This window comes from Equus quagga, chromosome 20 (genome assembly GCF_021613505.1).
Source record: "Equus quagga isolate Etosha38 chromosome 20, UCLA_HA_Equagga_1.0, whole genome shotgun sequence".
NCBI classification, from domain to species: Eukaryota; Metazoa; Chordata; class Mammalia; order Perissodactyla; family Equidae; genus Equus; species Equus quagga.
In genome coordinates, this window is record NC_060286.1 from 6,300,858 (window position 1) to 6,326,829 (window position 25,972).

The 25,972-nt window shown below is 44.0% G+C and overlaps 1 protein-coding gene across 1 annotated transcript in view; it reads right to left on the bottom strand.

The window, feature by feature from the left end:
• RTN1 (reticulon 1) overlaps positions 1-25,972 on the bottom strand; it is a 216,160-nt gene that overhangs the window by 90,536 nt on the left and 99,652 nt on the right. Inside the window, exons 2-3 of the mRNA XM_046647531.1 lie at positions 20,759-21,532; positions 9,024-9,752 (exon numbers count right to left, since the gene is read on the bottom strand). Of these exons, the coding sequence (XP_046503487.1) occupies positions 9,024-9,752; positions 20,759-21,532 (1,503 nt within the window). The remainder of the gene's footprint in view (positions 1-9,023; positions 9,753-20,758; positions 21,533-25,972) is intronic.

Consider the following 25,972-nt stretch of genomic DNA (forward strand, 5'->3'; position numbering starts at 1 on the left):
AAAATCCTCAACAAAATATTACCAAATTGAATACATTAAAAGGATCATACACCACAATCAAGTGGGATTTATTCCAGGGATGCAAGGATGTTCAACATCTGCAAATCAATCAGTGTGATACACAAAACTAATAAAATGAAGAATAAAAATCACATGATCATCTCAACAGATGCAGAGAAAGCATTTGACAAGATTCAACATCCATTTATGATAAAAATTCTCAATAAAATGGGTCTAGAAGGAAAGTACCTCAACATAATAAAGACCATACAAGGCAAACCCACAGCCAACATCACACTGAATGGTGAAAAACTGAAAGCTATTCCTGAGAACAGGAACAAGACAAGAACACCCATTCTCCCCACTCTTATTCAACATAGTGCTGCAAGTTTTAGCCAGAGCAATTAAGCAAGAGAAAGAAACAAAAGGATTCAAATTGGAAAGGAAGAAGTAAAACTGTCCCATTTGTAGATGACATGATTCCATATATAGAAAACCCTAAAGAATCTACCAAAAACTATTAGAAATAATCAACGAATACAGTAAAGTTGCAGGGTACAAAATCAACATACAAAAATCAGTTGTATTTTTATACACCAATAACGAACTAGCAGAAAGAGAAGTCAAGAATATAATCCCATTTACAATAACAACACAAACAATAAAATACCTAGGCATAAATTTAACCAAAGAGTTGAAAGACTTACATACTGAAAACTATAAGACATTACTGAAAGAAATTGAAGAAGACATAAAGAAATAGAAAGATATTCCGTGTTCATGGATTGGAAGAATAAACATAGTTAAAACGTCCATATTACCTAAAGCAATCTACAGATTAAATGCAATCTCCATCAGAATCCCAATGACATTCTTCACGGAAATAGAATAAAGAATCCTAAAATTTATACGGAACAACAAAAGACCCCGAATAGCCAAAGCAATCCTGAGAAAAAAGAACAAAGCTGGAGTTATCACACTCTCTGATTTCAAAATATACTACAAAGCTATAGTAATCAAACAGCACGGTACTGGCACAAAAACAGACACATAGATCAATGGAACAGAACTGAGAGCCCAGAAATAAACCCACATATCTGTAGACAGCTAATTTTTGACAAGGGAGCCAAGAACATACAATGGAGAAAGGCAAGCCTCCTCAATAAATGGTGTTGGAAAACTGGACAGCCACATGTAAAAGAATGAAAGTAGACCATTATCTTTCACCATACACAAAAGTCAACTCAATCAGTTTTGCAAGATGAAACCACACATGTGTTGCATAACATTGTGAATATACTTAACACTACCAAACAGTACACTTAAAAAAAGTTAGAATGGTTTTTAAAGACTTATCAAATTGTATATTTTAAAAATGTGCAGTTTATTTATGTCAATTATACCTTAATAAGCTGTTAAAAAAATTAACTCAAAATGGATTAAAGACTTGAACGCAAGATCTGAAATCATAAAACTCCTAGCAGAAAACATAGGCAGTACGCTCTTTGACACTGGTCTTAGCAGTATCTTTTCGAATACTATGTCTATTCAGGCAAGAGAAGCAAAAGAAAAAATAAAATGGACTACTTCAGACTAAAAAGTTTCTGCAAGGCAAAGGAAACCATGAAAAAATTGAAAAGACAACCCAGCAATTAGGAGAAAATATTTGCAAATCATATATCCAACAAGGGTTAATTTCCAAAACATGTTAGAGAACTCATACAACTCAAGAAGAAAAACACAAACAACCTGATCAAAAGACGGGCAGAGGCTTTGAACAGACATTTTCCCAAAGAAGATATACAGATGGCCAACAGGCACCCGAAAAGATGTTCAACCTTACTAATTATTAGGGAAATGCAATCAAAACTACAACGAGATATCACCCTACACCAGTCAGAATGGCTATAATCAACCAGACAAAAAATAAAAAATGTTGGAGAGGATGTGGAGGAAAGGGAACCCTCATACACTGCTGGTGGGAATGCAAACTGGTGCAGCCACTATGGAAAACAGGATGGAGATTTCTCAAAAAATTAAAAATAGAAATACCATATGATCCAGCTATCCCACTACTGAGTATTTATTCAAAGCATATCAAAACAACAATTGAAAAAGATATACGCATCCCTATGTTCATCACAGCATTATTCACAATAGCCAAGGCATGGAAGCAACTCAAATGCCCATCAACAGATGAATGGATAAAGAAGAGGTGATATATATACATGGTGGAATACTACTCGGCCATAAAAAAACAAAATTGTTCCATTTGTGCCAACATGGTTGGACTTTGAGGGCGTTATGCTAAGTGAAATAAGTCAGACAAAGACAAATACTGTATAATTTCACTCATATGTGGAAGATAAACACACAGATAAGGAGAACAGATTGGTCACTGCCAGAGGGGAGAGGGGCAGGGGGAGGGTGCAGGTGGTACAGGGAAACATCCACATGGTGACAGATGAAAACTGGACCACTGGTGGTGAATACGATGTCGTCTATACAGACACTGAAATATAATAACGTACACCTGAAATTACGCAATGCTATAAGTCAATATGACCTCAAAAACATAACTGTAAAAAAACAGAGAATTGTACATCAAAAATAAAATTCAATTTTACTGTATGTAAATTTTAAAATATTAATAGTTTGTCATGAAAACAAATAAATAGACACAAAATGAAAAAAGAATGAGGAAAAAAAAAACCCCACAACTTTCAGTGGCTTCTTGCAATGTCTGGGATAAAGACCAAATGCTGCCCCCTGGTCGGGGCATGAAAGAGCACTGCGCACCCTCCAGCCCCATGTTTGCCCCTCTCCCCTTTCTTACCACACTGTAGCCACACAGACCTTTTTCAGATTCTAATGACCTCAGAACTTTCCTGCCTCTGACCTTTACATTTTCTATTGTTCAAAACTGTCTTTAATCATCTCCTGCCATAGTTGACTCCTCAGTTTCCTCCTGCTCTGACCTTCCTATCTAAGTGTCAACACCACCAGGTACTCTCTCACACGTCAGTCTGTTGAGTTCCTTTTCAATTTAACCTTCCCCTCCAATGTTAGCCCCATGAGGGGTGGACTCATGTCTGCCTGGACCACCACTATCTCGCTAGTGTCAGGCACGTAATACATCATATTGATTGAATCAAAGGAAGGATGAATGAATGAATTGATAAAGTCTTGCTTTGGCAGAGCTGGCATAACCTTGGATAAAACTGATTTCATTTTGCATTACAGGAGTGTTTTGTGGGTTGCAAGCGTAGAATGCAGAAGTGCAGAGACCATGTCTATGAGCATCCCACGCAGACTTTAGAGGAAAGTGAAGTTAGCATTTAAAAGGGGTGGAGAATACCCTGGAGCCAGGCTTGGTTCTGAGAATTAGAAATATGTGAATTACATCCTGCAAGCCACATGACTTCGTGGGTAAGCAAGGATGATTTACGTGAGGGATAAAGGGGCTGGACAGGGAATCAGGATCACCATCTAAACATTCCTTATTCCTTAAAGGCACCACAATGTTTGCCATCTGTGAACTCCATCTCTACAGTTAAGTTCACGGTTGACTTGAATCCATCTTAGGAGCTAATCTATGCCCCACTCTGAGCCCAGGAGAAATTACTAGGGAGGCAGGGTTTATTGTGTTCCAAAGAATTGGCATTGAAATATTAGAGAGGTACAATAACCATTTTGGATCTATATACACATCTTGGAGGTGAAGTGTCAAGAATATCTGTCCCTAGAAGAAAGTTCTGGGGCCATCAAGATTTGGAGCAAATCTATCCAAGGCTGAGAAGGAAATCTCTCCAGTGTCCTAAAGCCACCATTTAAAACATACAGATCGATACGCAATCTGGGACAACACTAACCTTGCTACTGCTTCAAAAGGAAAAGCCAGGGAGGTGAGCTGTCTACTGGCAGCCTCATTCTGAGAGGCCTAGGCCAGGAGAGAACCTTCTATCACTGGGCAAAGTGTCACAAAAGTAGATTAATTGCTTCGAATAGTCTAAGATTGAAGGCTCGATGTCTCCATCTAAGTATTTACATGGCACATGTCCTCACAGAAGCCAGACTTCACCCAGCAGTTACTGGTCCATCTTGTTGAAAGCTGGCAGTGGGGCAGTAAGTACAATGGAAGGGGAACAAGTCCTCAGGCTGATTCTGAAATCTGCTCTGTGAAAGATAGAGACTTTCCAAGAATCTTTACAGCCTGATTTATGAATTCAGTCTTATGGAAGCAACTATGGGACTAGAGTATAATGACTTTTTTTAGAATTATCGGAAGAAAAGCAAATGGGTCACACTTATTTTGGTTCTCTCCCAAATATTTTAGGACAGAAGCAATATCTGGTATAATAATGACAAGTAAAAATAAACCTCATAAATGCTAGGTCTATTTGAGAAGACGTCCATCTGGCAGCCTTCCTACAAATTGCTCCCCCACGGAGATTAGCTTTCCTCTGCCACAAGGGGCTGGGCCCTGCAAGCTCAGGCTGCGGCATCTGGTGTCTACCGAGAGCAGGGCAGAGGCCTGCCTCCCAGGGCACAGCAGGGATGCAAACATGAGTGCCCTCAGCCTCTCTAATTAAAAACAACACATGCCTAGGGCACGCTCAGCACCGTGCTTTTCTACAGGTCTGCGTGGCTTAGCTCATCTGCTTAGAGCCAAGATTCTCTTCAGCGTGCTGATTAAAAGTGCAGGTTATGCCCCAGCCCATTCTGACTCTGGTTCTGGGCAGGGTCAGAGCAGGAACCTGCATTTTGAATCAGCATTCCAGGAGATTCTGAGGAACCCAGTGTCCAGACAACACTTTGGGAATCATGGGATAAACCCATATTTCTCAAACTGGGGTCAGTGGATGCATTCTTGAGAGTTCCACAGAGAGTTTTTACAATTTGTATTTTTATTTTGATAATTTTTCAAATATTAAGAATGTGCCAGATGATTTGGATGATAATTTTATAACCAAACACTACCACAAAACTTCCACTGAAGGGTTTACAATCAGGTTGTACTTTTAACTTTGTCTCAGGCTAATGAGTCTTTGCTCAGATCCAGACCTGATTTGAATGTTCACACCAAACTGAAGCTTGAATGACATCCTTTCATTTGCTCAGGAAGGGAATAGAGGAAAGAAAGAGTGGATTTTGACAAATAACATCAATATATTGAATTTGTGGGGTCTTTGGTGTATCCAGTAAGTAGTGGGGAAATGGGCTTGCAGCTCAGAGGAGAGGACTTCTCCAAAGCCAGAGATCTGGGATGTGCCACACATGAGGCAGTGGCTGAACACCTGTATGCGTGAGAGCAAGGAAAGGAGGGACAAAGAACGGACAGACGCAGCAGCGACACAGAGGAACTGGAAGGAGGGTGGCAAGAGACTGGAAAAGAAGGCAGAGAGTAAGAGGAGGACCAGAAAGGAGCAACAGCAGGAAGAGAAGGGAGGAAAAAGTTCTGAGATGGAGAGAACAATCTCCGTGTGAGCTGGCATCATTCTAATTTTACTATTAAATGAAATACGTTACAGAACAGTCTGTTCACTAAGATCTCACTTGTGCAATGAAAAATTGTACATGCCCGAATACTCAAAGAAAATTTCTGAAAGGAACAAGAGCAACAACAAAAACAAATCAGAGTAAAACAAAAGCCTGCGGTTAACTCTGCGAATTAGGAACACGAGAGTGGAGTAGGGCAACTTCCACGTTTTATTTTCTATCATTTTGTACAGTTTAAACTTATTACTATGAACAGACTACTTTCCCACTAATGTTTTAAGGACTATTCAGCAGTATGACATTAAATTACCAGAGAGGACAAGAAAGATCAGACTGAAAATAGGCAACTTTTTGCACAAGAAGGTTGTCGTTGGTGACCTTAATCAGAATGGTTTCAGGTGGGAATGTGACAGCTGACTGCCATAGTCTAGGACACTGCTTCTCGAGCTTTCACGTGCAGAGGAATCGCTAGTGGATCTTGTTAAAATGCAGATTCGGATTCACTGGGTCTGGGATGGAGCCTGAGTTTCTCACAGGCTCCCACATGACATCCCCACGCCTGGTCCAAGCACCATACTTTTGAGCTGCAAGGTAATCAGAATGCAGGGGTGGAAGTGAGGACGAACGGACCACTATTTCCCAAAAAGTGTGCCCAGAAGGTGAACCCTGAGGCACAGTCTAAAGAAAAAGATTCTGCGATCAAACAGGTTTGGAAAATACCACATACCCATCCTGATGAATCACACTGGATATGACTGTTCTAATCAGAATTTTTTTATTGGCTTTTCACTCAGATGTACCTAACAGTTGGGGCTAAGCTTGCAGCAATGAGAACTTATCTACCCTATCGGAGTCTAATGTTCATCCTAGGCCATCCTAGAAGGGGTGGGGGAACAGAGTTACAGGGGAGCAGGAGCTCAGGGGTGCACAGAGGAGGGAGAATGGAATATGGTGACTCACATCTCGTCTCCAGTGCGACAGTAGTACAGGTCTCTGAAAGGTGAGAAAGCTCCAAAGAGAGACCACGTTAGGGCATGTGCGCCAGTAAAGCCTGCCACTCCCTGCCAGTACATGCTGTGATGCCATCAGATATTTGCCAATCCTAATTCTAAATACTTTTGGGCCCTTCTGAAACTTAGAAAGCATCAGCAGGATGGCTCAAAGCCAGGCGGATGAGCTTACCTGTGAATCCACGAACTTGAACGCATTTATACGGCCAGAGGCATCAACAGAGGAGAGCAGGAAACTACAGAGCTGACCTGACCTCACTGCTGAGGAGAGACGCACTTGACTTGGGCACATCCTATGGTCCTCTGACAGTGATTAAGAACAGCCTGGGGGAGCCTGGGCAGCACCAGTCCTCTCACCTGCTGAGACAGGGCAGGTGAGACCAGAGGAATCTCAGAGCTCGAATAATCTGCTGGCGGTGCTGAGTCATTTGCCCCGCACCTCCAGAGCTGGGCCACCCCAGAAAGGCCTTTCAGACTCTCTTCACAGATCTTGCAGCTGAGCAGTGAGTTTCAGTGGCAGACTGAATTTCAAAGGACCCCTCAGTGCAGCGGCGAGCAGAGGCTATCAGCCCTGGCACGCCTTAATCACTTGAAAAGACTGCCACTCTCTCCGCTCTAACATCTAAGCTTGGCTGCAGCGGGTCCATGTCATACAGGGCAACTTGCACAGAGATTAGAATGACACTAGATTTGGCCATGAAAGATGCTCTGAGCCCTCGCATTCACAGATCCACTTTTCCGCCACCTTAGCTCTTCATCAGGTGTCCGGTCACTCCGTCAGTCCCAGCTGCTGCATTTGTCTCGCACATTTACTAGGGAGGGAAATGGGCCTGCAAAATACCATTTTCTCTTTATTAGCCTTCAGATTTATTACTTTTGAGAACAAAAATATTTGAAGAGCGCTGTGCACATGGTGACTATTTCAGGGACACTAGTTAGCGGGTAAAATGGAAACACATGCCTGTTACAGTACATGACATGACTCCAGCTCCCCTGCTTCGGGCGGCAGGGGCCACAGGTTGTTCACGCTAAAGCTGTTTCCCAGGGCTCCCAGAAAGCGGCAGGTCCTCTCCTGCCCCAGTCAGACGGCACCAAGAGAATCCAAGTTAGCTTTAATGTTCACCTGAAACATGCACAATTCTACTGCTAAATTTATCAAAGAATCTCCCCATTGCACACACTCAATACACTTTAAACTCTCAGGGAAGAGTAATGTGGGAAACTAAGAGGAATTATATTGGCCCCCCACGATGCTACGTGTCTAAGCCACCAGCAACCATGCAGTCGCATTATCTTTTTATTACATTCCTCTAGTTTCTCTCATTCCAATGTGTTAATTTTAAAGAATTTAGAAGCTAGCTTGCAATCTATAATGAGAAAGATTTTGTCCTGTTTTTATATAAAGCACTTTAATTGCTACTAACATCATTGAAGGTAGGGTGTACTCAGGAAGGAGGGTGCGCCGTTGAAATCATTTATCCCCAAAAGGCAAAATATTTCTAAAGAAACAAAAAGCAGAGGAGGCAGGTGGGAGGGGGCCTTGCATGAAGTTGTGCTTTTAGGGTTTGTTCTAAGGTTCCGCCTGGGCCTTCTCCTCCCCAGACCTACCTCCACCCACCGCAGCCCGTTTACGACACTGCACATGGCCTAATTTGTTCCCCTCACTGGGATTCCCTTCCGAAATTCCACAATACAACTGCAATCAGGTGGGGTGGATGGTTTAGGGGGAAGAATGTCCTCTAAACACACAATGTCTGGAAGATAAAATAATGACATCCATTTTTCCTGCATTTGAAGACGTCATTCAACTCCAGATGTCTCACAGGGAAAATACAATGGCCAAATTAAAATCATTCTAAGTGATAAGTGGCTTTTAAAATTAATTAGTCACTTTACGTCTTGCTTAGGGACAAGAGAAACTCTAGAACCAACTTTGGTCCCTGCCTTTCATGACTAGTTAGGGCACGAACACCTCATCAAGGTCCAAATGCCTTGTTTCCTGGGTAAAGGAAGGGGTGGTGCTGAGATCCACTCAGCCTATTTAAGAAACAAGTTTGGCTGGCAAAATGGGTGTGCTCATGGCAGGTTCCAGCACGGGGGGCACAGGACGGGACTGTAGCCACTCCTCATCACTGAGCAGTTGGGAAATTGGAAATCAGCCTGGACAATAACAAGAAAGCCATCCCCTCCCAGGCGAGGAAACCCAGCCCTGGAAGGCCATGAGGGACACACTCACGCCATTCAGGAAATCTTGGAGTGTGCACAAACTGCCTCATTAATGGGATGCTCGCAGCCCTGCGCAGCACGGGGCCCTGCCACTGAAGTCCCAGCTGCGAATCTGAATGGTCTCATCGCCTCCCAGCCCCTTTGAATCGTTCTCTGGGCAGTTGTTTGACCGGCTAGGACCTGACCACAGGGCTGAGCCAGAGCGCCCCTCTGCTGACCACCTCAGAGCACCCGGGGGAGACCAGGAAGCAGACAACCCTGCTTAAGCCAGGAAAGCTGTCACTTTACCTTTCTGCTTATTGAGAAAGAGCAGAGGGGGCGCGACGCCGGGACCTCGCAGCCCGGGGCCCTGGATGACCGCAGGGCTTTGGGTGGAACTCGCCGCCTCCTCAGGCTTCTGCGGCGCCGCGGGCCCCTCGGGCTCGGGGGCTCGGGCTCCAGAGGGCAGCTCGGGGCCGCTGGCGGGCGCAGCCGAGGGGAACTCGGCCGGGCCCCGCCGGCTGGGCGCGCGCTCCACCCGGGCGCCCGGCTCCTCCCGGATGGCGTCCAGGGCGCCCGGCTTCATGGGGGGCGAGTCCTGCTCCCGCTTGGGGCTCTCCTCCGAGGCCGAGGACGCGTCGCACGACTCGATGATGAGCTCGCTGTCCAGCTCGGCCTCGCGCTCCTCCCTCAGGATGCTGTACTGGATGGACGGCGAGGCCGGCGACGGCGGCGGGCCGCCCACGTGGCCGAAGGTCACGTAGCCCGAGGGCAGCGCGTCCTCGGAGGCCAGCGGGTCCTCGGACACCAGCTCGATCTCCGAGTCCCCAGACTCCGCGCTGCTGGCCTCGTGGTCCAGGGGGCTGGGGATGGTCGGCAGCCCGGACCTAGCCTTGGCCATGGGCCTGTCGGCCACCTGGCCCGCGGGCCGGGGGCTCTCGGCAGTTTCATACGATAACCCCTTTGCTTCTTTAATGGCAGTGATCAGCTCATCCTCGGAGATGCTGCATTTCCCCTGGGACTCTGCAGCAGATGGTTCTGTCGTCCCACAGAGGAAGAAGAGCCGGAGAGGCACACGCAGGGACAGACAGATGGACAAAGAGAGAAGAAATAAAACAAAATTCCATTAGGGGAGACGTTTTCTAGTTGTGTCATAGAAAAGGAAGTATGCATCCTTTTCTTCAAAGAGTTACTGCTACGGCCCAATTAATCAAGTGTTTTGCATGCCCATCTATCTTAATCTAGCTATTTTAAAAAATGACCCAGCAATTTCTTAGTGACAGCACCTCGGTTGGTTTTTGCATTTCAACGTGGCTAAGATTCTAGAAGTCATGATTTTAATTTCTGACTCATTGTCTCAGGAAAGTTTTCTCAGAGACGAAATTTCACAGATTTCATTAGATAACCTGATGTATGTAACTCTAATTTGACCAAGCTGCAGGGCTTCTCATGATGGAGCCCACTGCCGTTCTTTCTCCTCTCTTCCCCTCCTCTTGAGAAGAACAAACCTGAGAGCCACCCGAAGTCCCCTGGGTGAGTGCCTGCCTTCTGCCTGATGTGTATCCAGATGGCCCCAAACCCTCACCAGCAATCTTGCTGATCTTTCTCGCTGGTAGATGAGACTACGTGGGATCACCATGACAACAGTTTTCAGGCGCTTGCTTTTTCCCTTGTCATACAGCAAGGCCTTATTTGAGAACATCCTAGGCAGTGGTCTCGGCCCTTCTGTAAACAAGAACTGCTCATCATCTCTCCAAAGCTTTTAGCTCACTGGGAGGGATTCAGGAGGAGGAGTAGACTAACTATGGCCAGGTAATCTGTGGCTTTAGGATTGTGGGCAAACCTCGATGGATAAAACACTTTAGATTTGTCTAATTCTCTATAAAGCAGAATGGATTTTATCTTTATCCATACAGCATTCATTCATCTCTTATTTATGGAGAACCTACTGTGCCTTAGGCTCTCTTCTAGGCACTTGGGGTTTTTAGTAAATGAAACGGATAACAAAATCTCTGCTTATACTGTAGTTGGAGGAGAACACAATACATAAATAATATACCTAATAAGTAAGTAAAGTATACAGTATGTTAGAACTGTGAAGTGCTATGAAAAAACAGTATCTTAGGGTAAAGGGATCAGGAGTGCTGGGACAGGGCGGGGGTGAGTCTGCAATTTTAAATAGGGGAGTCAAGACAGGCCTCATTGAGAAGGTAACCTCCATTCAACACTTGAGGAGTGAGAGTGACTCAGGAAGCTATCCAGAGGAAAAGCAGGCCAAGCAGAGGAAAACGATAGTGCAAAGGCCCAGAGGCGGGAGCTGCCACGATTTCTGGGTTATCAAAAGGAGGCCATTATGTGTGGGCAAGGAGAATAAGGGGGAGAATAATAGGAAAAGAAGTCAAAGACAGGCAGGGAGGCGGGTCAGATCGTGTAGGATCTCCTAGGGCTTTTATTCTGAGTGAAATGAGAAGCCATTGGAGGGTTTTGAGCAGAGAAGTGATCTGATCTATGTTGTTTTTTTAGTCACTTAAAACAACAACCACTTCATTATCTTGCACACACAATTTTAAAAGATTTCTTGCATGATCCCAAATTCTATTTTTATAGCAGTTACTTCCTTAATAAGCTGTGCACATGGTTCTTTGATATGATTTCAAACAGCATACAGGTGTAAAAGCTATATCAGCTTACTTCTGAATGGTAGGCCAGAGCAAGGGGAAGGAAGATAAGGAGTAGAGGCTAGAGTAAATGAAATAACGGCCTACACCTCCAGAACACTATTGGGAGCAGCATTGTCACTGTTGAGCTCCACTGTTGAGCATCTGCTGGGTTACAAGCACTTTACATATGGGGCCTAGACTCTAGTGGCAACAGGTTAATAGACTTGTCCAAGGTCACTATACTGGTTTTTCTATCTCTGCCCCCTTGGATTCGTTCTCATCTTCCTCTGCCCTGTTCTGTGCTCTGAGAGGCTGACTCACACAGAAGGCATCACCTAGAATCCCTTCCCTTCTGGTTTCTGATTGTTTCCAGCCAGTAGGAATCACTGAAAGGATGGGAGTATTTATACCTTGTGCTGCTTCTGAATCCAGGTCTTGGCAGGCTCCAGAACACTGTTCCCTTCTCCTGCTCTTTAGGTCTAGGGGGCTAATGGATCCCTACTGTTGCCAGTCCTTGAGTGCTTTGCCATTCTTTGTTGGTTCTCTTAACTGCCTTTACACACCTGTAAATAGCCCCTTCTTTAAATTTTCTTCAGTTATAATCTTTGAGTGTGTCCTTTGTTTCCTGCCAGGACCCTGAATGATACAGCCACATGGCTAGAAATAATTTGGCTTGACTTGAACTCAAGTCTTTCTGTTTCATGTGTTTCTTGCTATATCATGCTACATCTGTTCAAAAAGGAAGTGGAATCTGAGATGGGGCAAGTTATATTTTAGAGAATGGGAAGAAGAGGAAAAGTGAACTGAATAACCACATGCAAAAGAATGAAGCTGGACCCCTACCTCATGTCATATACAAAAATTAACCACAAATGGATTAACAACCTAAATGTAAGAGCTGAAACCAGAAAACTCCAGAAGAAAACACAGAAGTGAATCCTCAGGACCTTGGATTAGACAACGGTTTCTTAGATATGACACCAAAAGCACGAGCACCAAAATAAAAATTTATAAATTGGACTTCATCAAAATTAAATACTTTTGTGCTTCAGAGGACACCATCAAGAAAGCGAAAGCACAATTCACAGAGTAGGAGAAAATTTTACAGATCATATATCAAATAAAGGACTTGAATCTAGAATATATAGAAAACTATTACAACTCAATAATACAAAGACAACCAGACTTAAAAAAAAAAGATAGGCAAAGGACATGAATAGATATTTCTCCAAAGAAGATTTACAAATGATCAAAAAGGATATCAAAATATGTTCAATTTCATTATCCACCAGAGAAGTGCAAATCAAAACATCACGAGATACCACTTTATGCCCACTGGGGCGGCTAGAATCAAAAAGTCAGCTAGTAACAAGTGTTGAAAAGGATGTAGAGAAACTGAAACACTGCTGGTGGGAATGTAGAATGGTATAGTTGCTTTGGAAAATAATCTGGCAGTTCCTCAAATATTTAAAGATAGAGTTACTATATGACCCAGCAATTCCACTCCTAATCAGAAAAAATGAAAACCTATATCCATACAAAAACTTGTACACAAATGTTCATAACAGCATCATTCATAACAGCCAAAAAAGTGGAAACAACCTAATGTTAACAACCCCAATAAAATGTGGTATCTTCATACAGTGGAATACGAATTTGGCCATAAAAAGGAAGGAAGTACATGCTACAGCATGGCTAAACCTTGAAAACAGTAAGTTAAGTGAAATAAGCCAGTCACAAAAGGCCAAATTTTGTATGATTCCATTTATATGAAATGTTCAGAATAGGCAAATCTACAGAGATAGAAGGTAGATTAATGGTTGCCTGGGGGAAATGTATAGACAATGGGGAGAATTGGGAACGACGGCTAAGGAGTACAGGGTTTCTATCTGGGGTAATGAAAATGCTCTAAAACTTATTATGGTGATGGATATGCAATTCTTTGAGTATACTAAAAGCCATTAAAATGTACACGTTAAATGAGTGAGTTGTATGGTATGTGGATTATATCTTAATAAAGTGGTTTAAAAAGAAAACAGAGATGAAAGAGGCTTTTTCCCTGAATCAGCATTTATAGCAGAACTCCCCAACCTGCATTAGACTGCAGTATGAGTGAGGAGTCACTTTAATTCTGTTAAGCCACTGAAATTTTGGAATGTATCTGAATCTGAATAAATATCCTATTTCAATCTGGAGTCTGCCATAATTGCTTGCCTAAATTCACTGATAACTTCCAGATCATTTTTGAGTTCTCGTCTTATTTGACCTCTCAACAGCAGTTGACATGTTGTCCACTCCTCCTGGGGCTTCTGCAACACTATCCTCCTCAGGTTTTCCTTCTTACTCTCCTGATCTCAGTCACCCTTGTGGGTCCTCGTCTTTCTTTTCCCAGTCATTAAATGGCCTTCCCCAGAGCTCTACCCAAGGCTCTCGTCTCACTCCACATTCAAGGTGATTTCACCCACTTTCACTGTCACTAGGTCTCAATTACCATCACTATGCTGATGACTCACAACTTTCCCTGTCTCTCCTAGAGAAGGAGAAAACAAGACAGAATGGGTTAAGTGCAAATGTGTAGTACAAAGTTCTAGAGGAATTTAGAGGAGGTAATTGAGGAAGTTGCATTTGAATTAGCCTTGGAATGCAATAGAGCCTTGAAAGGCAGACATTGTTCAAGAAGAGTGAACTTCAGAGGCAAAGATATGGAGGTGGAAAAAGGAAAGGATGTGTTTAAAGGATGTGTTTAAAGAATGTGACAAGAAATTTTCACATATTGAGTTATACGAGGTAGCTATTCTGGTTTCAACCTGATTCAGCCTGAACTAAAAAGAATCCTGACTTACAAACATATAATACACATCTGCTTTAACCATTAAAGTAAAGGATAACATTATTGCAAAGTAAAAGAATGCATCCTTTGAAGAAAAGAATGCATACTTCCTTTTCTATGACACCACTATGGGGTACATGAGTATCAGTACTCCTGAAGATAAGTTTCCCTTCCCAGGCATCAGGGTCATGTTGAGCTGTTAATCTGCTGCTGAATATCTCTTTGAAACTTTGATGACCATGTACCCTGGGCTTGTTTGATGTATGTTCTTTGTTCTGAAAAGGTACAAACCTCTGCTGAAAACTATGCTTCTCTCGAATGCTTTCTTCTTTTGTGGAGAGTGCCTTCCTGGACTATAGTCCTCAGCCTGGTTCAAGTAAAATTCACCTTATCTCTCTTATCAATAGAATGGTTATGGGTTATTTGCATTGACAAATGGCAAGTTTAAAAGTTTAGGAAATCTTGCTATTTGTGACATGGATGGACATTGAGGGCATTATTCTAAGTGAATAATCAGACAGAGAAAGACAAATACTGTATGATCTCACTTATATGTGGAATCTAAAAACCCCAAACTCATAGACAAAGAGAACAGATTGGTGGTTGCTGAGGTCGGGGGGGAGGTGTGGTGAGGGGTAAAGGAGGTCAAAAGATACAAACTCCCAATTGTAAGATAAGTCAGTCCCGGGGATGTAATGTCCAGCATGGTGACTACAGTCAACATATGGTATTGTATATTTGAAAGGTGCTCAGAGAGTAGATCTTAACAGAAAAAAATGTGTAACTACGTGTGGTGATGATGTTAACTAGACTTAGTGTGGTGATTACTTCATGGTATGTGCAGATATCAAATCATTATGTTGTACACCTGAAACTAATATAACATCATATGTCGACTTTATCTCAATTAAAAAAAAAAAGCTTAACTGGACTATCGTGGGGAATGATACAGGGTAATGTGCCTAGAAAGTTAAGCAGGCCCCGATCATGGAAGGCCCTGGAAACTACTTTAAAAGTCAGTACTTTATCAGGTGGGCTCCGGTGGGTCCTGGAAGGATTAGGGTGATCTCAGCAGAGAAAGAAGTAGAAGGAGGATGACCCATTAAGAGGATACTGCAATAGTTGAGGGGAGGAATTATAGCAACCTAATGAGTTGTGGCGGTCATAGGGATGGGAAAGAGAGGACAATTCAAGAGACACTCAAGAGAGAGAAACCATAGACTTGGGGTCTGATTCATGTGACGGGTCAGAAAAAATGAGGTGTCAAAGGTCACTCAGACATGGTGAGCCTGGGTGAGTAAAATGAACAGGAATTCCATACCCAGAAACACAGAAGTCAGCACAGTGAGCTGTTTTGATGGGAAAGGGGAAGAAAATTCTTCTCTCGGATGCTCCTTCCCTTCCTGTGGCACACATCCTTCCAACTTCTCGTGCTGGAAGCCTCTGTCTGACCATCCAAACTGCTAGGACTGACCAAACTCCTGCTTATAACACGTTCCTAGGAGGCCATGAAGCCAGCAGTCGGGGCATTGGGCTCAGAGGGATAAAGTGGCCTTGCAGGATAGCCTACCTTGTGTGCAAGCCAGTCCAATGCTACATCATTCAGGAGACCACTGGTGCCCACTCATTCTGCACAACCGGGAGCCACTAGGCGGCTTTCTAGTTGTTTGTGATCGTTTGATTAACGTCTGTCTCTTCATCATCCCCCACTCCTCCTGACCCCAGACTGAAAGCACCATGAGAGCAAAGGGCAGCCAAGGTATTTTGTCACTATCACCTCCCCAGCACATAGTGCAGTGCCTGGCACACGGGAAGTACTCCATAAATAGAGCTCATGTGAGGACTAGCTCAAATCTTTAGAACAGTGATTCTTAATCCCATGTGTGGACCAAAACTGCCCTCAAAATTCTGACTTAGCAGAAGTATGTGTGGGTGGGGCCCAGGCATCTGCATTTTGTGACTCCAAGGGTGATTCTGATGGTCACCTCCAGTCAGGATTGGCCGATTTAGCAAACAAAAATGCAGGACACCCAGTTAAATGTGAATCTCAGCTAAACAGCAAATATTTTTTTAGTATAAGTATGTCCCATGAAATATTAGTATTTTATCGGGCAACCCTACATTTAGTTGAAAACCACTGAGTTGGAGCGTTCAGAAGAGAAGGCTCCAGGATCTCCCTGTATTCACTGAAGAGTACAGAGGCTGTCAGACACTGCGGGGTGTGGGAGGAGCAGCCCTGATGAGGGAAGGTCCTGCCTTAACAAGAATCCATCTTTATTCTGAGTCAAAAGGGGCTCAGGAGATAGCGTAGACATTGCTCTCCATTCTTAATAGGAACTAAAATTATAACAAAGTGCTAGGAGGAATCAGGGAAAAATTTAGGACAAAACGCAAGTTTTCCTACCCTTGTTTAAAACTTCGTGGGCCTCTAACTAAGATACTGGTTATTCCATCACAGGACTGACACAGTGTGACTCCAGCCACACTGAGCTTCCAGCTGTTCCTTGAACACACAGATGGCCACAGCTCCAGGCCTCTGCACTGGCTGTCCCCTCAGCCTGGTTTCTCTTCCTCAGGGATCTACATGGCTTTCTCCCTCCCCTCATCCAGGCCTCTGCTCAAAGCCGTCTCCTCATCACCACCCCATCACACTCATAATGCTGCATTTTGCTTTATTTTTCTTCATAACCATTACGACCACCTGATATCACATTATATATTTATTTACTTCCCATCCAGACTGCAAGCTCCATGCAGGGCAGGAACCTTGTGTTTCACCCCTGTTTCCCCAGCAATGATGGAACAATGCCTGGCATGGAGTAAATAGTCAACACATGTTTGTTAAATGAGTGGATGAACGAATGAATGATGTCACTTCCCAAATTAAAACCCTCCAATGGTTTCCCACTGCATTTGGAAAAAAAATCTGAATTCCTTACCCAGCATGTGAAGTCCTGAATGACCAGGGCCCTGGCCCCCTCTCCCATTCTCTTCTATGCCATATTCCTTTGCACCATCTTTCAGTTCCCAAATAATACAGCCTTGGGGCCTGTGCATTTACTGTCCTCTGTACCTGGGACCCCCTTAACCCCTGTTTTTGAATGGTAGGCTCCTTCTCCTCCTTCAGATCTCAGATCACATGCCACCACCTCAGAGAGGCTGTCCCTGAGCCCCTCATGCCCAACGCTCTATCACTCTTTATAGGGCTCACACTCTGAAATTCTGCTATTTATTGACATGTTTCCTTTTTATCATCTGTCTCCTTTTGCTAGCAGGTAAGCTCCATGAGGGGAGGGAGTTTATATGTCTTATTTACTGCAACGCGTCTGGTGCCAGCACATGTCTGACATACAGAAGTCACTCAATAATAAGCATGTTTTGGATAAAAGAATGAATTTTCAAAATGAGTAGGGGGGTCACAGACTTCATCAATGCAAGGAAATAGCAACAGTAGTTTTCAGAGTTTAAATTGATTTGCTTTTTATTGCTTATTTCTTACTAAGGGAAGCTGGGGTGGTTTAAGGATGACCTCTCAATTATGGTCCTTTCTGAGGCTAACACCTCAAAGAACATCCACGACCACCATAACATGCTCCAAGGTATTTGTGTCAGAAACAATGCGGTGCCAATGGGTCAACGGTCTGGTGCATCAGGGCACTTATTACGTTTTCCTAAAATGCTTCACTTGTATTCATGACTGATGTTTGCTAAGAAGAAACTTTCAATATTTAAGCTGTAAGAATTTTTACCTCTGACCTCAGGATATATTATTTAACAAGAAGAAAATAGTTAAGTATGTTGGAGAAAGTTACAAAATGGAATTATCTATTGGAATGGAAGGAAATAGATTAGATTCCTTGCTTAAGCTTCAAGGTCTGTGGCTAACGCTGCTCTAAATTAGAATTCTCCAGATTCATAATTCACATAATTAGAGTTATTCTCCAGAATTGATGCTTTCCTTGTTTATTAAACAATGATAAACTGAACTCCTTTGATTTAGAAAGCTTTCCTTTTCCTCATTTTGATGTAGGACTGTATGTAATTCTTGGTATTTGTCTTATCTGTTAGCACTGGAAATGGCAGAGTGACTCAAGATCCAACAGGTGTAATAAAGCCCCAATCCTCCAGTGTCTATGGGCAGAGGGTCACATGGCGCCAGGGGCTCACACGTGGGGAGGGACGTGGGGAAGGGAGTTAGGGTAACCTCTCAGGACAGAAAGAACAGGAGAAAGGCCTCAATGGTAAGCAATTCCTTCTGTGTCTCCTGTTAATTTAATTCTTATCTGTTGTCATAAGACTCGGGTACTGTGATGCAGGGTGTGTGTGGAGAGAGGAGCTGAACATGGGAGACAAGCTGTGTAATAGGACAGGAAACTTTTTCTCTCTTAAATAATTCTTACTTAGAATGTTCATTTGGAGCAACTACACAGAAAACCATTGCCCTAACCCTATGCTGTCAAGTGGGTACCCCAAGATCATAAAACTCCAAGATCATGAGAGCCAGATCTGTCTTTGTCTTCTCTTGAAGTTGCTCCAGAATCCCAAAGCCACGACTACTGGAAAAAAAAAAAAAAAAGGAAATTCCCTAATAATTAATGAACCCTGTATCAAATCTTTCTCCTCAACTTTGTAAACTGGAATTTTCACATGAGGCAGGTGCCGTGTAAATGGACCTATTGGTGCTGCGGCATTTCACTCCTCCTGAAGACTGGCTCAAGTTCTTCTGAACTGACCACCAGACAACCTTGGCGCTCTGTAAAACACAGCTGATAATATAGCTTACATCTTCAGAGGGTCAATATCTTTATGTCCTGGAATAACAGATGGGTTTTACAATGCATTGCCAAAAAGGCCACAAGGAGGCTTTGAGACTCAGATATGCCCCTACCTCAAGTTGTAGGCTGGGACAGGTCTCATCTACTTCACTTGGAGCCTCAGTTGCCTTATTTGTCATCACCACCCAAATCTCGAGTTGCATCTCGTGTGAAGTTCACTGTGCCCTCACACCTCCGTGTCCTTGCTCAGACTGGAAGGCCACTCCTCCCCTTCATGCATTTATTCCTCCTGCTACTCTAAGAGTCACTTCAGGTCTCATTCACCCAGGGAGCTGCTGGACTCAGATGCTCCTCAGCACTCTATGTTTCCCTCTCTCAGAACACAAATCACCCTGGAGTGTGACTATTCCCCTGGTCATCTGTGCCACTGTAAGGCAGGGACTGGCTTTTGTTTATTTTTTCAATTCCAGCATCACCTGTGCCTAGCAGAGTGCCTGACCAAAACAAAGTGTGTAGAAAGTGTTTGTTGAGTGAATGAATGAGCTTGCAAATCAGGGACTTGGTGCAGTGGATCTGTAAGACCCTTGGAGCTTGACCAGTTGAATGCGTCTGAGGTAAAGTTGGAGAAAGGGAGGAATTGATGCTACAGTCTTTAGGGAAACAGGACAGGGGGCCCTTCCGTTAAGGCTGCTCCGTCCTAACCCTTGGACTTCCTGTCTCACCAGGATTTACAGCAGTCACTCCTAACCGTGAGGCTCTGGATCTGTTTTAAGAGTTCACTGGAAGCTCTTTCACCTGAGCTGCTGAAAACCACTTTCTGTGAATCAAAAAGGGTTGTGAATCACTTTGGGCAGGGTCAGAAAGCCAGCCACGGAGGCAGGGGAAGATCCAAGGACCTCTCATCGTCCTTTTCATCCTGATGCCTCAGGAGCATTCGTGAGAGGTGGAGATGCAGAGACTCCCCACCTGCCGCCTGGGATGGGATGGGGAAGGCCCTGCTGTACGCTGGCCTCTCACGCGATCTTGGGAGGCCCCGGTTATGTTTGAGAGGATGTATCGAGTGTGGTTTAATACCCTGCCTTGAGTCAGAGTCGGATAATGTTCAAGTTGGAAAAGATCATAGCCTAGTGAATTCTGAACTTTTTTTATGTTAACCAAACACATCTTTAGTTTAAAAACTAAAATTGTATGCAGAAATGCAATAAACTAAAAAAGATCAAAATGACAGTGCTGAGATTGAAGGGAGCGGGGAACTGGACCCTTTATTCAGGTTTCCTCTCACTGCCATGCCCCCCACGAAGACCTGAGGTCCACAGCCCCCTTCATTGTACAGACTTGCAGCTGGGGCCAGGATGTTGGGTGCCCTGTCCAAGGTGGCCCCGCTGGTCCGGGACAGCAGCCAAGGAGCTCTCTCCAAGGAGCCTCCAGGAGACTCGGGGGTCCAGCAAGAAAGCAAGCCTAGAAGCAGGTAGCACCTCCCCCTCTGCTCTGGACAGTCGAGCCATGTGAGGATTTTAATGTTCCCAGAGTGTCATCTCTCCTCAAGTGAAGAAAGAAACATTTTACAAAGCAAATCTCATAGGACTTTAAGGAAAATCCCAGATCTCAACGTTGGTACAATGAGCACAAGACTGAAAAAGTTGTATGTTAATTAAATCGTTTAAACTGAGACTTAAGGGGACCCTATAGTAAACTATTCTGAATGTAGATCTTCAGTCCTTAATATTCATATTTCTATATGCTGGGTTTTCCCAAGGCGGGAAACACCAGTTCCCTTACCTGTTCCAGAAGACGGAGGAGTGACGGATCCTGGGCTGTCATCTTCAGGCTCTGAGACGGTGAGTGTGGGGACTGTGTCAGGACTTGGTTTCAGACAGATGTCTTGCTGTTCAGGGGTCTTCTCTTGGGCAGCAGTTTCAACAGAAGGCTCGATCTCAGTCAGCGTGATTTTGACGGGAGCGGCGATCACAGGAGCCCTGTGCCGCTCTTCAGAGAGATCATCTATATACGGTGCAAATGTTGACTCTTCAAATAAATGGTCCTTAAGGATTTTCCCCTCCACAGGAGTTGGCTTCTCTGGTTCAAGGATCTCTTCAGATTCTGCTGAGATGTCAGCGTCCTTATTCTTCAAGTCTAAGTCTTTCTCTTCCAACTTGGGGTGACGTTGCTCCTGATATCTCACCTCTTCCGGCCTGGTTATATCAATGTATTTATAGGCTTCTGCTTTCATCTGGTCCAGGGGGTCGGCTAAGATCTTGTTCACTTCAGTGGACTCTGCAGGAGTCATCTCTATTCCAGAATCAGAACTAAACAAGCCACGAGGCTCCATCCCACGCACATCTGGTAAGGAGGGCCCAGGGGTACTCAGCTCCTCAGGGCTCTCTGAAGTGGTGATGTGGCCATTTTCTTTCTTAAGAATTCCAGTGAAATATGAAGAATCCTCCTGAGGTGGGTAACAGATGTTGGAAATCAGAGACGTGTAACACGCTCCTTCCCCGTCTTTTGATGCTGTTGAAAAGGTATGGTCCATGGCACTGGAGATGACGGCCGCCCCTAGGGATCAAAACAGCAGCAGACAGTGAGTGGGTGCCTGGCTTCAGTTCTCCCTCCTGCCCCACCCACTACCCACCCCTGTCCTGTGGAGACATGGCCTCCTTTCTCCTCAAGACCTTGGAGCTCCCTCGGAGCACGCTCGTGTTCCTTTTCCTTGACTCCCTGACAGCCCACAGCACTGGTATTTTCCTGGTGGCAGACCACAGAGGTTCACACAAGTTGCCACACCAACGAAGTCGGGGACAGCCTCAAGAGGACTAGAAAGTTGATTGTCAACGTCTACTACCCCAACACAGTGACTTGGTCTTACTTGGTATTATAACTCTCTTCGTATCTAAAATGTTAGTGACTCTTTAACTAGAGGAGGAAATGCAGGCTAATTGGAGTTTGTAAATGCAACACTAGGAAGTCGGCTGGGGGAGAGGCTTCCAGAGGCCCTCTGGTCCAGCCCTTTCATTCAGGGGCTCCTGCTCCACCTGGATTGACGCCATCCTTTCTCTTTTCAAAGGTCCTTGGAGAAAGGGACTCCTGGTTTTCCGATGGCCCCCTCACAAAGTGGAATCCCTTTAACGGGGCACTTCCCTGTTTCTTCAGTTTTCCCCGCATTTGTCTCCCTCCTCATTTACCATCCACTCAGCCCAGTCTTTGCCTTCCACTGATAATCAAAATGACCCCTTGGAATTCTGGGTTCCACTGGTGGTGCTAAGGGCAAAACAACTTTCCAAGTTTGAGTCTATAAAACGTTTTCACCTGGCCTTCATCCTACTCATACACCAGCCAAAAAATTCATTAATAGTGGGCAGAAGAGGAGCAGCCTCTGTTAGTTTTCTTTGCTGTAAAATGCTGTCAGAGGGGAAGAAAACTAATGTTTCTGGAGGCCTTATCATATGCTAAGCAGTGGGACTTTACCTAATTCTTACAACTATTTTATAAATTAAGCCCCATACTCTCAACACATCAGACACACACACAAACACACACTCGGCCCTTAAGACACAGTCAAAGAATATTCCAGATTAGGGCACCAACTCATAAAAGTAGCAGCAGTAATATAAGTGCTTGCTATATGTCAGACATAGTCCCAAGCTTTTAATTAATCAAAGCGGTCCTAGAAGACCGGTACTATTATCAACCTCATTTTACGGATGAGGAACAGAGGTGCTGAATAACTCAGCTAAGGTCTCACAGGCAGGAAGTGGTGGAGCCGGGATCCAAACTCAAGCAGTCCATAAGTCAGGAAACCTCCCCAATGCCCTTTGTACCTCCTTAAATCGGTTTGTGAAGGTTTTTTTAAAACTAATTTTGAATCGGTTTTATTACAAATAAACTTAGCTTCTGTCTTTCCCTGGCTCTCTCCTTGGTTGCAGGAGCCACTGTGTGTCGGAGGGGACTAGAAAAGCACAGAGCCTCCTCCAGCCCTCTCACCTCAGCATCTTTGTACTAGCTGCTTGTTTTCCCTTGGAACTCTCTTCCCCCAGCTACCTGTATACCCAACCCCTCTCACCCAAGTCTTCACTCAAATGTCACCTTCTTAAGGAAGACAACCCTGACCACTCTATCTCAAATCTCAAATTGCAACCTCTCCTCCCCACGCCCTGCAATCCTGTTCTCTCCTATCCCTCTCTACTTTTTCTTTTTCCCCCATCATTTGTTTCCTTCTAACACACCATATAATTAACTTACATATTGATTACTTATTTATTGATTGTCTCCCCTTGTAGGTATGCTCCATGTGGGCAGGAATCTCTGGCTATTTTATTCACTACTGTAGCCCAACACTTAGAACAGGGCCTGGCACATAGTAGGTACTCAATCAATATTGGCAAAGTAAAAGAAGATAATTTTGAAGTTTAGAATAAAGCGCAAATAATAGGATGTGTGAGAAGACGGGTTGGAGGTCCCCCCAAACCACTAATGAGACTCATTTCATTCGGCAGGGGGCCTAATTCTGTGAGCCACAGACCAGTTCAAATCTGCACATTTCAGGGAAGCTTCTAACTGTACTTCCTTTGCATACGGCAGCCTCTCTTTTCAAGTTAGACAGAAAAAAAGCTCAATAATGAAAGGAATAATAGTAATGATGGGCCTTATGATCTAAACATACACAGACCACGAAAGGAAAAGCTGTTAAGTTTAAATCCATGTGTGCACACAATCCTTTATCCTAAAGAATTTTAAAGTTTCCTTCAGTCTATGGGCTCAGCCCACATGTGGACCTCACTGGAGGCAGGGAATTCAATCCTGAGATATTTCACTACGACACAGGATTCTGGGATTCTCTACCAGGGTTATCTGGAATCACTTCCACTTGTTAATAAGCAATTGTTCACCAGGAAGTAAGGAGGGGTTTGCCGTGGATACCGTCTGGAGGTGCAGAGAGGGGGAAAGGGGACGCTCTCCTGGAGAATAGACAGGACGCAGTTTCCAGGCTGTGTCATAGTCATTTTCATTCAACTCTCACCTGATGCTTTCATTGCAGGGGCCACCACAGGGCTCCTGACCCTTATCACCTATACCTGGCAGGTTGCAAAGCCCTCCAGCCCACTGTCTCGTGCCACCAGTTACCATACTAAACACAACTGTCAGCTGCTCAGCAACTGGCCCCAGGGCTCTGCCCTGCCTCACTGGATAATCCTTACGCTCTGCAGCCTGGCATTTGAGACGATGTGAATGCCACCTTGCCTCACAGCCCTGTCTCCACCCACTTAGCCTGCACTCCAGGCATACAGAGCTCTCCACAATCTGATACTCACTCCACCAGCTCTTCTAGACTTGTCTTCCACTCTCCAATTCAAACTCTGAACTCTGTTAATATAAAAGACCCGTCACTTCTCCGACACTTTATCCTTCCAATCTCCACATCCAAATCTCTGCCTTTTAACCTCAAGCCATTAAAGATAAGCAGCTTTAAATGCTACTTCCTCCATGATGAATTTGCTGACCACATCTGTCAGGACCTGACCCCTTCCTATTGTTCTCCTTTTCTTTCCTGTAGCACTTAACTATATTGCTTGTGTGGCATGTATGACATACAGCTTCTATGTGTCCACGTTATCTCCTTCTAACCTGTCAGCTCCTGGAGTTTGAGGCTCATGTCTTGCACACAATGTTGTACATAGTAGGCACCCAATACAAAATGAATAAACGAATGAACGGACCAATCAATCAATGAGTGGAGTTATTCTATGCAGCTACTGGGAATAAACTAGGAATAATTAATGCAAGTTACAAAGAGGATGTTTTTAATCTATCATGTGAAAGAACAGTCTAGAATTCAAATTACCCAAGAATGGGATGGAGCTGCATTTCAGGAACAAGAGTGTTCTGATCTTGGTGGACACTCAGACAGAGAGAGGCCCAGCATCTCTCTAGGCAGGAACCAGCATTTGGTGGAAAGTTGGACGAGACACTCGCAGAAGCCCCTTCCAACTTTCCACGATTTTTGTACTAACTGGCTGCCACTGTACTCAGACACAACTTCCTTTCCCTGTTAAACTAAATCAATATAATTTTCCCTGAGAGGATGCCTCGGAGAATAGGGGCTTCCCAGATGTCTGGCAATAATTGAGAGGATAGAATTTAGATTTTATCTATATTACTTGAAGGACTATAAATAGAATCAACAATTGGGAGGAACTCTCACCCTTGAAATTCTTATCCTACCAGCTCTGTCTTGCTCAGAGAGCCCATCAGCAAATTGGAAGGACCCCTGTGCCACACTCTACAAATACCAACAGCTAGAGGAAAAGGAACGAAATCATTTGCGTAAATCACACATTTTAGAGGCAACTGTGTCAGAACTCTCGTAAAGGCAACAGATAATATAAATACTTTGAATGTGGCCATGTCCCATTTTCTTAAGTTGAGCTGAAAGATTCTCAAGGTTTTAACTGAATGAATTTGAACTCTGTATACACGATGTAGTGCCTATCAGATAGAACTCTTGAAAACAGAAAGTCTTCTAGACATTAAATTATGTGAGAGCAAAGTCCTAGGGGATTGTTGGCACTGGGAAGCAGAACTGAGCCTCAGCGCTCAGGCAAGCCAATTAATTCTTGTCAGCGCTTCCTGCAGAACTGGCAGATGTGAGAACTGAGGCAGAGAGCACAAACCAGTTGCCCCAGGTAGGAACCAATATGGTTATACTGTTCAATACAAATCCACTAAATAAAAGTGCTTTCCTCGTCTAGACCAGGAATTGCTACATCTGACTTCCTCACTGTCTCCAGTTGTTTCCTTGGCCGTCTAGAAGTCTGATTTGTGTGGAGGCAGATGTACACCGAGAGTCAGTGTGTGAGGGCAATGTAAATTCAGTTACCTGGATGCATTTAAAATGGGATTGATTTTCAAATTTTCATTTCACAAGTAACTTTTCATGAAAGTACTTATAATAAAAACTGAGGAGTCCATAGGTCACTATTTCTAGTTATGAGGATTAAA